General features: G+C 30.8%; 1 protein-coding gene across 1 annotated transcript in view; it reads right to left on the bottom strand.

Annotated features, from left to right (window-relative positions):
• Positions 1-3,135: 3,135 nt before the first annotated feature.
• LOC133633430 (tensin-4-like) overlaps positions 3,136-15,049 on the bottom strand; it is a 36,349-nt gene continuing 24,435 nt past the window's right edge. Inside the window, exons 10-13 of the mRNA XM_062025956.1 lie at positions 9,832-10,003; positions 9,659-9,727; positions 7,506-7,535; positions 3,136-3,268 (exon numbers count right to left, since the gene is read on the bottom strand). Of these exons, the coding sequence (XP_061881940.1) occupies positions 3,136-3,268; positions 7,506-7,535; positions 9,659-9,727; positions 9,832-10,003 (404 nt within the window). The remainder of the gene's footprint in view (positions 3,269-7,505; positions 7,536-9,658; positions 9,728-9,831; positions 10,004-15,049) is intronic.

Raw genomic sequence — 15,049 nt, 5'->3', positions numbered from 1 at the left:
GTTCATTTTGTGCACCAGTAAAAAAACATACGACTTTTTCTTGAATTTGAAAAAATATATATATATTTATTTATTTTTTTTTCACTAAAGAAGGGTTCGGTGAATGCGCATATGAAACTGGTAGAGTTCGGTACCTCCAACAAGGTTAAGAACCACTGTGTTAGAACAATTTTATATATATATATATATATATATATATATATATATATATATATATATATATATATATATATATATATACCCGTCTTTGAACCTACCAAGAAGAAGGCTTGTAAAACTCCACTGTGTAGGGGGGGAAGCGACATGAAGGTGTTCTGTTTTCTTTCATGTATTGTAATCAACAGAAAGATATTGTTCTAACCCAAGGACTACAAAGCGGAGAGAAGGCAGGATCTGCCCAAGTTCCAGACACCGCGTTTTTGGACTCTTTTACGTACCTCTTTTTTGAAGTGTTTTACGACCTTTCCTGTGAAGTGTTTACGACCTTTTCTTTTGAACTGTTCTCTAACCAAAGGCAACGCTGTTTACGACCCACGTCCCTTTGGAAGCCGCTGTTGCCATGTGGTCAGGGGAAAGTCCAAATAAAGGAGGAGGCGTACAATCTTTCGCCAGAGCGTGCTGAGACACTGTGCAAGGGTACGGCGTGTCCAGGCGTCTCTCCTCAAATTGAGCCAAATTGTATTCTGTCTCTGTTTAATTCTTTGCTTCTTGTCTTGTTTAATAGATGTCATCAGTGTTTGAACCTGACAACAACCCTGCGCACAATTTCGACATGATCAACTGGCGAGGTGTTTACTCGCTTCCTTGCTCCGTGGAAGTTTATTGTAGGTCATCAATCCTGCCTCTCACCTGGACAGAAGAACTCTGAGGTTGTATTCCGATCAAGTCGGTACACTTTGACAGCCGGAAATGGTGAGAACGACATGAAAAGACGCTTGCCGTCCTACTTTTGATCGCATTTATTTATTATTTACATGGCAATGGAAAAAATAAATAACATCTTTCGCCATGTCTTTCATAGTGATTGCGAACGACAGGCAAAATTCCACACAAAAAAAGTGCAATTCCCCTTTAAGTCTTTAATGACCGTACATGTCTTTGCATTTCAAAATAAGGGACATTTTCCTGAAAATAAGGGACAACGAGGGAAAACAACAATGTGACAATGTAACATCGGAAAATAAGCCTTGTCACTAAATCTGGTGCATTTACAGAAATGCTCATTAATGTGCATTGTTCTCTGTTAAATAATAAACAATTGTTTGAAAAAGGAAAATTAAGGTCTTTCCACCGGAATCAGAAAGCCACACCCCTTGTCGAGAGAAAACAAAAGGAGGGTGGTGCTGGGGAAAGACTACTGTGGTGCAACGCTGTTATTTAACTGGAGTGCTTTTATTTTGAAGGCCTGACTTAACCTATACACTATATCTCCAAAACTATTTGGCCACCCATCCAAATGATCAGAATCAGAAGAACGGTACATTTCAGACTGCACTGTGCCGAGTGTGAAATTTGGTGGAGGAGGAATTATGGGGTGTGGTTGTTTTTCAGGAGTTGGGCTTGGCTCCTTCCTCTTCCAACATGACTGTGCACCAGTGCACAAAGCAAGGTTTTTAAAGACATGGATGACAGAGTCTGGCGTGGATGAACTTGACTGGCCTGCGCAGAGTCCTGACCTGAACCCGATAGAACACATTTGGGATGAATTAGAACGGAGACTGAGAGCCAGGCCTGCTCCGCCAACATCAGTGTGTGACCTCACCAATGCGCTTTTGGAAGAATGGTGTAAAAATTCCTATAAACACACTCCGCAACCTTGTGGACAGCCTTCCCAGAAGAGTTGAAGCTGTAATAGCTGCAAAAGGTGGACCGACATCATATTTAACCCTATGGGTTAGGAATGGGATGGCACTTCAAGTTCATATGTGAGTCAAGGCAGGTAGCCAAATACTTTTGGCAATATAGTGTATGTTGTGCCAAATGTTGCCTCTAATACTTGCTGTGCTGCTCTGGCTTTTTTTTTTTAAAGACAGCAAAAAATAACGAGAAACATTTTCAACAGAAAGGCGGCTTGAAATAAGGACACAACAGCCTGGTGTAGTTTTTTTGTCGGGTTGACGGGTGTCAGGTTCAAACACCGACCTATCTATTAAACAAGACAAGAAGCAAGGACTCAAACAGAGACAGGATTCAATTCAGCTCATGAGGAGAGCGCGTGGACCCGCACCCTCGTACAGTGTCACCCCACGCTCTGAGGAAAAAGTTCCACGCCCTCCACATTTATTTGGACATTCCCTGATTACATAGCTGCGGCTGCTTCTAAGGGGTGGGGTCTCATTATGCAGCAGCTGCACCGGGTCATAAACAGTTCAAACAAAAAGGTGCTTGGAGCGGTGTCGGGTTTGCCCCCCTCTCTGATCGTAGATTTCGGGTCCTTTCCCGTGGCTGTCCAAACCTGAGAAACCGACACCTAGTAACTGCAGGCAAACGAGTTGTGTGATAACTTATATACAATTATTCTGACAACGGGTATGTTAAAGAAAAATATCCCTCAGGTTTGGCACCCCTGGCTCCGTTTTTGTTCCGTGAACCTGCGGCATTTCTCTCATGCGGTGGTTTTTGGGGTTTGTGTGTGTTTTTTTGGCATTTGACGTTCTGTTTTTTACTTGATGCATCATTTACTGTGTCTGACGTTCACAAATCCGCCCAACAATAAATCCAACTACAGCAGGGTTTACAGTTGCATTTACATTCCAGGACATTGTAACACTGGTAAGCGTTCCTCCTGGGTCTCATATAGAACATATTCAGATGTACTTTGCATCTGGTCACGTGATCACCATCACTGGAAGAAAGCTTTTGTCCTGCCCCAGGGCGCCACCTACAGTTGTAAAGTGTCAGTAGTAGAAGCCAATGAATATTGGTGCTAAACAAAAAACAGGACTTGTTGAAGTGACGACGCGTCTGAACACGCTTCGCAAGCTACTCGGTCACGCGAGATCCCAACCCAGCAATAACGCAACCAGTAGGGTTGCCGTGGCAACGACGGGAGAAGCCATTCCGCTTAGTGCAAGCCAGCGTAAATCCATACAAAATGCTGTGTCCGAAAAGTACCCGATGATGGTATCACAGCGCCTATGACTTGGTTATGACGGCCTTGATGAGGTCGACGGCCGCACTGCAGGGCTGCAGAGGATCATACTCTGCAAAGACGTGGCACACGTTCTCCGCGCCGGCTTCCACGCCTTTTGCCACGAAGCCAAACATCCTGCAAGGCAAAAGAAGTAATGATGAATATTTGGAGTGTACAGTAACGATATACAAACAGCATCAAAGAGGTTTAACAAGACCCAATTGGTGCAATTTGCACCGCTATAAAATGCATAAATGCACAATACAGTTAACTGTAAAATATATACTTTTGTTTAGCACATTGATCTGATTTCATATTTTATCAATACAATTTTTAAAAAATTATTTATATATATATTTATTTATTTATTTATTTTTTTATTTTTTTATTTTTTTAACTATCTCAATCACTGGAAAAGTAGGAATTGTTTGCCTGTCTATCATTCCTCAAATTTTACTACTTTGTGCAATTTAATCATTTAAATCCTTCAGAAATGTTATATATTTTTAACATTTTTTATTAAAAAATTTTTTTTTTAATGTTTTTACTATCTTAAACAAAGTAGGAATTGTTTGCCTGTCTATCATTCCTAAAATGTGACTATATTGTGCAATTTAATCATTTAAATCCTTCAGAAATGTTATATATTTTTAACATTTTTTATTTATTTTATTTTATTTTTATTTTTTTTACTGTCTCAAACACTGGAAAAGTAGGAATTGTTTGCCTGTCTATTATTCCTAAAATTTGACTATATTGTGCAATGTAATCATTTAAATCCTTCAGAAATCTTATATATTTTTTAACATTTTATTTTTTTATTTTTTTATTTTTATTTTTTTACTATCTCAAACCCTGGAAAAATAGGAATTGTTTGCCTGGCTATCATTCCTAAGATTTGACTATATTGTGCAATTTAATCATTTAAATCCTTCAGAAATATTATATATTTGTTTTTTGTTTTTTTAATTATTTTATTTATTTTTATTTTATTTTATTTTTTTACTATCTCAAACACTGGAAAAGTAGAAATTGTTTGCCTGTCTATCATTCCTAAAATGTTACTATATTGTGCAATTTAATAATTTAAATCCTTCAGAAATGTTATATATTTTTTAAAAATGTTGTTTATTTATTTATTTTATTCATTTGTTTATTTATTTTTTACTATCTCAAACACTGGAAAAGTAGGAATTGTTTGCCTGTCTATCATTCCTAAAATGTGACTATACTGTGCAATTTAATCATTTAAATCCTTCAGAAATGTTATATATTTAAAAAAATTGTTATTTATGTATTTATTTTATTTATTTATTTATTTATTTTTTACTATCTCAAACATTGGAAGTGTAGGAATTGTTTGCCTGTCTATCATTCCTAAAATTTGACTATATTGTGCAATTTAATCATTTAAATCCTTCAGAAATGTTATATATTTTTAAAAATGTTTATTAATTTATTTATTTTTATTTTTATTTTTTTACTATCTCAAACACTGGAAAGATAGGAATTGTTTGCCTGTCTATCATTCGTAAAATTTGACTATATTGTGCAATTTAATCATTTAAATCCTTCAGAAGTGTTATGTCTTTTTTTTTTAAAATTTAAATTTTTTATTTGTTTTTATTCCTTTCATGAAAATGCAGACATACAAGCCACGTACAGTTGACACTTTCATTGTTTTTTTGTTTCTTATACATTTCCATGATCAGAAAGGAGCAGATGGAAGAATACTATTCTTATATTTATCTGCCCCCTTTTTAACACAAATTATTTTAGATGATTTTATAACTGTTCCCTCCACCAACACCCGAACTCCAACATACCTTTTTAATTTTCGTTTAAGCATTTTCACAATGACACGCCCAATCAAAATTAAAAATCAGTTTGATATAATTCCAGTTGTCTCTTTTTGAAACTCTTTTTAAATTCAAAGTATATTCACGTCACATCTTACCCTAAATATACTTGTTTTTCTTTTTAAAAAAATATCTAAAATGTTTTTTAAAAATCACACTTAACCTCTAAAGGCTTCAGTGGCCACATGCGTGGACAGCACCTTTTAGCTCTTATTTCCAAAATTGTGTACACTACTGAATTGGGGTCTTATGGCCACTTATGTGGACACTTATACTGCCATGTGGTGGTGTCAGAGTATAACATACAATGGAATTTGGGGGGGAAAAAGTGTAAAAATAAGAATTAGCATGTCACTAAACATGAAGTACACGTTTGTGTACTTATGGACTAAGTACATCATATCAAAAGATGATTCTTAGTTTTTGTTCTAATTAGGGTCCAATAAGCCCAAATAGCAAAGAGAAATAAATAAAAAAGCATGTAAACAAACAGCTTGGGCTTTAAGAGGCTAAATATACTTTTTTTCTTTTAAAAAAAAATATCTAAAATGATTTTAAAAAATCAAATTTAAGGCATGAGCCTTTGGTTTTCACTCAGTCCGTTACCCAAACTCATTAGCCCCTCTAAATAATTTGGAATATTCCACAAATGAAATGGTCTCGAGCAGAGCTGGGCAAATATTTTGACTCGGGGGCCACATTGAAAGAAAAACATGTGTCTGGGGGGGCCAATGTGTATGTGTGTATAAATTACATATATATATATATATATAGACCACCTCAAAAAAACGGAATGGAATTTTACAGTTTTTTCACTGAATGGGACACCCAAAATGTACATGAAAATAAAGAAAGTGGGATTTACAATATTAACTATGAACGATAAAACACTGAATATTAACAACATATGAACATCGCTCCTCTTTTACTTCTCAGACCAGCTCCTCCATAGACATCCTTTTACAATAAAAATGTTTTTTAAAAAAACAGCAAAATGTGAATGCAAAGGGTAATAAACACCGACAATATGATATATTATCACTTTTATGCAGAAATTTGTTGTAAAAATCTGTGCAGATTTCAACCATTGAAATACTTTCTACAGTTCAAGACTTACGGTCATTTAAAAAGAGCACTGCACATACATAAAAAATTATGTAGCACGCATGTGGCCCGCGGGCCTTATTTTGCCCAGGTCTGGTATACAGGAAGTTCCATCTTCCCACTCCTCTGCAGGCCACAGGAAGGACAAAAGTAAGTCCACTTGTTTATTTTCTGGTATATTTGATGATATTTCAACTGAAGGCGTCCTGATACTTTTTCACTTCCAACTACACCGATATTGGAGCCTTGAGTACAGGTTGATACTGAGATTGATCCAATACGATATTAGTAAGAATCATACATACTTTCATTATTTTGTAGTGTGGAATGTTGGGAAAGGTTCGATCGGGTGAAATTAGTCAAAGAACAATGGTAGGAACGAGAAACACTAAAGTCTTTCTTTAATAAAGTAGAAAATAAGTGTTTTTTTTGTTTTTTGGTGACATCTAGCGGCCACAGTAATTTATACAGATAAGAGGGTGACACGGTAAGTACAATGATGCGGACACGTTTGTTACTGGCTACTTTCTAATATGTTTTTTTTAAATGTCAGCACAGTCCTGTTTACCGGGAAAAAATGTTTTTATGTAGTTTGATTATTTCTAAAATGTATTTGGCTGCACCAAATGATAATTATATATATATATATATATATATATATATATATATATATATATATATATATATATATATATATATATATATATATATATATATATATATATATATATATATATATATATATATATATATATATATATATATATATATATATATATATATATATATATATATATATATATATATATATATATATATATATATATATATATATATATATATATTAATAAAGTCAAATACAAATAAGGCAACAAGAGAAGTATCCTACACTTCTCTTTTGTAAAGTAAATCTACATGGGCATCTACATCAACTATATGATTTGCCTGAGAAGCTGGACAGGACAAAAAAAAAAAAAAATAAATAAAATAAAATAAAAAATAAAATAAATAAAAATTAAATGTATATATTTTTTTTTAATCGCTGTATTGTGCCTGGTGTCAACATGCTGTTAGAATAAATGCCATGTGGGTATTTTTCATACCTGTATAATTGCTAATTGTATGCTAAAAACTAAATTTGTTGCTTTCAGACCTGTTTCTGATTCATCTTTGACTTAGGAACCTAGTAAAATAAGGAAATAAAGTTTCCTGACATGGGCCAATACACATTTTAAAAAAAGGCACTGATTTGGTGGAATGGCTCAAATACAGCAGGGGACATAAGTATTTGTAATAATCATACAATAAACATATTACAGTGTACAGTTTTTACATTTACTGTGAAGCAGTAACTTTAAAAATAATAGACAGAAAACAGAGTTATTAGGTGTAACGACGTACTCCCTTACCTTGCGCCAAAACTTGAACCTTTCCGCCACCTGCAGCAGTCAAAAAGACAAAATGACAAAAAGTCATGTTTCGTTTACCAGTGATCCATGCAGACAAATGTGCAATGCTCAGCTATACAATGAAATGTATTATTTTGGTGTACAGTACGAAGGAGATTCATATGGCACCATTTGTCGCGGTTTACCTGACACATGAAACGTGACGAATTTGGGTGCGGGTGGGGTGCACTATCCATTTAAGCCACCAGATGGCAGTAGATTGGTGAATATCTTAAAATGTATAAAGTATTTTGGGCGATTCCAACTTTGACCACAGCGTCAGTTGCTATGTAGAGTGGAGCTTTCCATCGTTTTCAGCATACTGCATTGCAAAATGCAGTCAGCGAGATCCACCCAGGAATGAGGACACACAAACCCCTTCCCTACTTTAAAACTATTGCTAAATGTTTTTTTAAACTGTTAAATTTAGTTTCAATTGTAGAAGTATTGAAGGAAAAACAGTAAAGTATAAATAAGTTGAATATGATATTCAATATAAAGTAAATTAACATTATTAGTCGAATTCTATGGTGTATCAAAAATGTGTTCAAAACTATTCAAACTAATGCTTTTATTACTTAAAAATAGGAATTAAAATGTACATTCTGCTGTGCTGTCAACAATATGATTATCTTATTTAATGACATAATTGCTATGGTGTCCTATCCATGATGCAAGCTTTGAATTTTAAAAAAAATTAAAAATATAAATGTATGTATATATCCATCCATCCATCCATTTTTTATCGCTTTTTATATTTGTATACATTCTGTGTGTATATATATATATATATTTATATATATATATATATATATATATATATATATATATATATATATATATATATATATATATATATATATATATATATATATATATATATGTATACTGTATACATATATTTGTATATATATATATATATATATATATATATATATATATATATATATATATATATATATATATATATCCATCCATCCATTTTCTACTGCTTGTTATATTTGTATATATATATATATATATATATATATATATATATATATATATATATATATATATATATATATATATATATATATATATATATATATATATATATATAATACATATATATACTGTATATATATATATATTTGTATATATATCCATCCATCTATTTTCTATTGATTGTTATATTTGTGTATATACATTTATATATATATATATATATATATATATATATATATATATATATATATATATATATATATATATATATATATATATATATATATATATATATATATATCCATCCATCCATTTTCTACCGCTTGTTATATTTGTATATATATATATATATATATATATATATATATATATATATATATATATATATATATATATATATATATATATATATATATATATATATATATATATATATATATACATCCATCCATTTTCTACCGCTTGTTATATTTGTATATATACTGTGTATATATATATATATATATATATATATATATATATATATATATATATATATATATATATATATATATATATATATATATATATATATATATATATATATATATATATATATATCCATCCATCCATTTTCTACCGCTTGTTATATTTATATATATATATATATATATATATATATATATATCCATCCATTTTCTACCGCTTGTTATATTTGTGTATATATATATATATATATATATATATATATATATATATATATATATATATATATATATATATATATATATATATATATATATATATAATTTGTGTATATATATATATATAGTCGACAGTTGACTTTGGAATATTTAGGAGTGAGGAAATTTCACGACTGGATTTGTTGCACAGGTGGCATCCTATGACAGTTCCACGCTGGAAATCACTGAGAGTGGCCCATTATTTCACAAATATTTCTAGAAACAGTCTCCATGCCTAAGTGCTTGATTTTATACACCTGTGGCCTGGCCGAGTGATTAGGACACCTGATTCTGATCATTTGGATGGGCGGCCAAATACTTTTGGCAATATAGTGTATCTCTGACTATTCACACGATGACCTCAACCATAACCGCGATGAAAACTTCCACATATTGATGGCTCACCTTCGATCTTCCGGGTCATCTCCACCGTAGCTGAGCAGGTGAGCAGGGTAATGACGCCTGAAAAAATGCCTACAAGGAAATAAGTCCAGAACGCCACATTTAGGACCTTGCCTTTAAAGAGTTTACCACACAAAACCTCAGCGACATATGCGACAGGATGTGCGTTTTCTCACTTCCTGTTGATGTCCGTCAGCGTGATACCCTTCGAGGACACTTTCAGGTTGACGATGGTGGGTTCAAAGGACCCTGAGAGGAGTTGGAGGGTGGAGGAGACGGCCCTCTCAACTGCACACGGTCCCGTCAACGTCTCAGTGGGGACGGCGTTCAGGTAGATGAAGTTGGAGGCTGCAATCAACATTCACGTGTTGGTAAACGCCACAACATGATGGGGTCAGCTGGATGTGTGTGCACAGGCCCATCTACATTTCTGCCAGTTTGTGCTCGCTGTGTGTGTATTAGTGTTGTCCTGATACCAATATTTTGGTACTTTTCGGTAGTTTGTAATTATTTGTAATTTTTTGTAATTATTTGAAATATGCACATTTAAAATAAGCACAAAAAGACTTGCAAAAACACCTAAAACAAGTAAAATGTCAAATTGTGTTGTTCTTTTGGTAGATTATTTAACTTATTGTAAAAAATGTATCTGAGTTTGTAATTTTTTGTAATTATTTGAAATATGCACATTTAAAATAAGCATAACAAGATTTTCAAAAACACTTAAAACAAGTAAAATGTCAAATTGTGTTCTTCTTTTGGTAGATTATCTTACTAATTGCAAGTAATATATCTGAGTTTGTAATTATTTGTAATTTTTTGTAATTACTTAAAATATGCAGATTTAAAATAAGCACTAAAAGATTTGCAAAAACACCTAAACAAGTAAAATGTCAAATTGTGTTGTTCTTTTGGTAGATTATCTAACTTATTGTAAAAAATGTATCTTAGTTTGTAATTTTTTGTAATTATTTGAAATATGCACATTTAAAATAAGCATAACAAGACTTTCAAAAACACTTAAAACAAGTAAAATGTCAAATTGTGTTGTTCTTTTGGTAGATTATCTTACTAATTTCAAGTAATATATCTGAGTTTGTAATTATTTGTAATTGTTTGTAATTACTTAAAATATGCAGATTTAAAATAAGCACAAAAAGACTTGCAAAAACACCTAAAACAAGTAAAATGTCAAATCGTGTTGTTCTTTTGGTAGATTATCTAACTTATTGTAAAAAATGTATCTGAGTTTGTAATTTTTTGTAATTATTTGAAATATGCACATTTAAAATAAGCATAACAAGATTTTCAAAAACACTTAAAACAAGTAAAATGTCAAATTGTGTTGTTCTTTTGGTAGATTATCTTACTAATTGCAAGTAATATATCTGAGTTTGTAATTATTTGTAATTGTTTGTAATTACTTAAAATATGCAGATTTAAAATAAGCACTAAAAGACTTGCAAAAACACCTAAAACAAGTAAAATGTCAAATCGTGTTGTTCTTTTGGTAGATTATCTAATTTATTGTAAAAAATGTATCTTAGTTTGTAATTTTTTGTAATTATTTGAAATATGCACATTTAAAATTAAGCATAACAAGATTTTCAAAAACACTTAAAACAAGTAAAATGTCAAATTGTGTTGTTCTTTTGGTAGATTATCTTACTAATTGCAAGTAATATATCTGAGTTTGTAATTATTTGTAATTGTTTGTAATTACTTAAAATATGCAGATTTAAAATAAGCACTAAAAGACTTGCAAAAACACCTAAAACAAGTAAAATGTCAAATCGTGTTGTTCTTTAGGTAGATTATCTAACTTATTGTAAAAAATGTATCTTAGTTTGTAATTTTTTGTAATTATTTGAAATATGCACATTTAAAATAAGCATAACAAGACTTTCAAAAACACTTAAAACAAGTAAAATGTCAAATTGTGTTGTTCTTTTGGTAGATTATCTTACTAATTGTAAGTAATATATCTGAGTTTGTAATTATTTGTAATTGTTTGTATCTACTTAAAATATGCAGATTCAAAATAAGCACTAAAAGACTTGCAAAAACACCTAAAACAAGTAAAATGTCAAATCGTGTTGTTCTTTTGGTAGATTATCTAACTTATTGTAAAAAATGTATCTTAATTTGTAATTTTTTGTAATTATTTGAAATATGCACATTTAAAATAAGCATAACAAGACTTTCAAAAACACTTAAAACAAGTAAAATGTCAAATTGTGTTGTTCTTTTGGTAGATTATCTTACTAATTGCAAGTAATATATCTGAGTTTGTAATTATTTGTAATTGTTTGTAATTACTTAAAATATGCAGATTTAAAATAAGCACTAAAAGACTTGCAAAAACACCTAAAACAAGTAAAATGTCAAATCGTGTTGTTCTTTTGGTAGATTATCTAACTTATTGTAAAAAATGTATCTTAGTTTGTAATTTTTTGTAATTATTTGAAATATGCACATTTAAAATAAGCATAACAAGATTTTAAAAAACACTTAAAACAAGTAAAATGTCAAATTGTGTTGTTCTTTTGGTAGATTATCTTACTAATTGCAAGTAATATATCTGAGTTTGTAATTATTTGTAATTGTTTGTAATTACTTAAAATATGCAGATTTAAAATAAGCACTAAAAGACTTGCAAAAACACCTAAAACAAGTAAAATGTCAAATCGTGTTGTTCTTTTGGTAGATTATCTTACTAATTGTAAGTAATATATCTGAGTTTGTAATTATTTGTCATTGTTTGTAATTATTTAAAATATGCAGATTTAAAATAAGCACTAAAAGACTTGCAAAAACGCTGAAAACAAGTAAAAGGTCAAATTGTGTTGTTCTTTTGGTAGGTTATCGTACTTATTGTAAGTAATGTATCTGAGTTTGTAATTATTTGTAATTGTTTGAAATATGCACATTTAAAATAAGCACAAAAAGACTTGCAAAAACACCTAAAACAAGTAAAATGTCAAATCGTGTTGTTCTTTTGGTAGATTATCTAACTTATTGTAAAAAATGTATCTGAGTTTGTAATTTTTTGTAATTATTTGAAATATGCACATTTAAAATAAGCATAACAAGATTTTCAAAAACACTTAAAACAAATAAAATGTCAAATTGTGTTGTTCTTTTGGTAGATTATCTTACTAATTGCAAGTAATATATCTGAGTTTGTAATAATTTGTAATTGTTTGTAATTACTTAAAATATGCAGATTTAAAATAAGCACTAAAAGACTTGCAAAAACACCTAAAACAAGTAAAATGTCAAATCGTGTTGTTCTTTTGGTAGATTATCTAACTTATTGTAAAAAATGTATCTTAGTTTGTAATTTTTTGTAATTATTTGAAATATGCACATTTAAAATAAGCATAACAAGACTTTCAAAAACACTTAAAACAAGTAAAATGTCAAATTGTGTTGTTCTTTTGGTAGATTATCTTACTAATTGTAAGTAATATATCTGAGTTTGTAATTATTTGTAATTGTTTGTAATTACTTAAAATATGCAGATTTAAAATAAGCACAAAAAGACTTGCAAAAACACCTAAAACAAGTAAAATGTCAAATCGTGTTGTTCTTTTGGTAGATTATCTAACTTATTGTAAAAAATGTATCTTAGTTTGTAATTTTTTGTAATTATTTGAAATATGCACATTTAAAATAAGCATAACAAGACTTTCAAAAACACTTAAAACAAGTAAAATGTCAAATTGTGTTGTTCTTTTGGTAGATTATCTTACTAATTGTAAGTAATATATCTGAGTTTGTAATTATTTGTAATTGTTTGTAATTACTTAAAATATGCAGATTTAAAATAAGCACTAAAAGACTTGCAAAAACACCTAAAACAAGTAAAATGTCAAATCGTGTTGTTCTTTTGGTAGATTATCTAATTTATTGTAAAAAATGTATTTTAGTTTGTAATTTTTTGTAATTATTTGAAATATGCACATTTAAAATAAGCATAACAAGACTTTCAAAAACACTTAAAACAAGTAAAATGTCAAATTGTGTTGTTCTTTTGGTAGATTATCTTACTAATTGTAAGTAATACATCTGAGTTTGTAATTATTTGTCATTGTTTGTAATTATTTAAATTATGCAGATTTAAAATAAGCACTAAAAGACTTGCAAACACACTTAAAATAAGTAAAATGTCAAATTGTGTTGTTCTTTTGGTAGGTTATCGTACTTATTGTAAGTAATGTATCTGAGTTTGTAATTATTTGTAATTATTTGAAATATGCACATTTAAAATAAGCACAAAAAGACTTGCAAAAAACACTCAAAACAAGTTAAATTCAATTAATACAGCTTTTCTAAATAAAGGGGACAACAAAAAATGTCATTTATTGGCTTTATTTTAGCAAAAAAAAATCCAGAATAGTGGGCGTTTTGATGATCAGCATATATTCTCCTTATTAATGACAACAGATGCAAAATAAATTGCACACCTTACTCTAGTCACTCAACAGACTAGTGTTGTCCCCATACCAATATTTTGGCACCGGTACCAAAATTATTTTGCTACTTTTCGGTACTTTTTGCTACTTTTCTAAATAAAGGGGACCACAAAAAATGTCATTATTGGCTTTATTTTAACAAAAAATCTTAGGGTACATTAAACATATGTTTATTATTGCAAATTTGTCCTTAAATAAATTAGTGAACATACAAGACAACTTGTCTTTTAGTAGTAAGTAAACAAACAAAAGGCTCCTAATTTAGTCTGCTGACATATTGTCATGATCCGTGGTCCGGATCATGCTTTGTGTTTTCTGTTTGTTTTGGACTCCTGTAGTTCCTGTTTGTGCACCTCCTGAGTTTAGTCACCATGGTTACTTATGATTTTCACCTGCCGCTGGTGTTCGGGACACTCACCTGGCTCTAATCAAGAGACACTATTTAAGCCTGTCTTTGCCAGTCAGTCGGCCTGGCGTCATTGTTCGGTTCATGTCTGATTCCAAGTGTATGCTAAGTGTTCGCTTCATGCCTTGTATACGTAAGTTGTTGTTTGTTCATGCCCCAGCTAGTAAGTTTTCCTTGTCATAGTTTATGCTAAGTGTTAGTTTAGCTCCAAGTGCGATCAGTGCGTTGTGCCTTGGCCTTGTTTTCCGTTTTTTTGTAGTACTTTGAGTTTTGAGAAGATTAATAAATATGTTCCTACCTGCACGCCTTGTCCGGAATAGTCCTTTTTGCATCCCGGGAGAACAAACCTCGCAGTAAGCTGGAAAGACCCCGCCGTGACAGAATGACATGACACGCTTCCGTCAGTCTACCCCAGGGCAGCTGTGGCTACGAAAGTAGCTTACCACCACCAGGTGTGAATGAATGATGGGTTTTTAACATGTAAAGCGACTTTGGGTACTTAGAAAAGCG

The sequence above is a fragment of the Entelurus aequoreus genome, linkage group LG18 (assembly GCF_033978785.1).
Source record: "Entelurus aequoreus isolate RoL-2023_Sb linkage group LG18, RoL_Eaeq_v1.1, whole genome shotgun sequence".
Lineage (NCBI taxonomy): Eukaryota > Metazoa > Chordata > Actinopteri > Syngnathiformes > Syngnathidae > Entelurus > Entelurus aequoreus.
The sequence above is the reverse complement of the archived record's forward strand: the minus strand, read 5'-3'. Positions and strand labels throughout refer to the sequence as shown.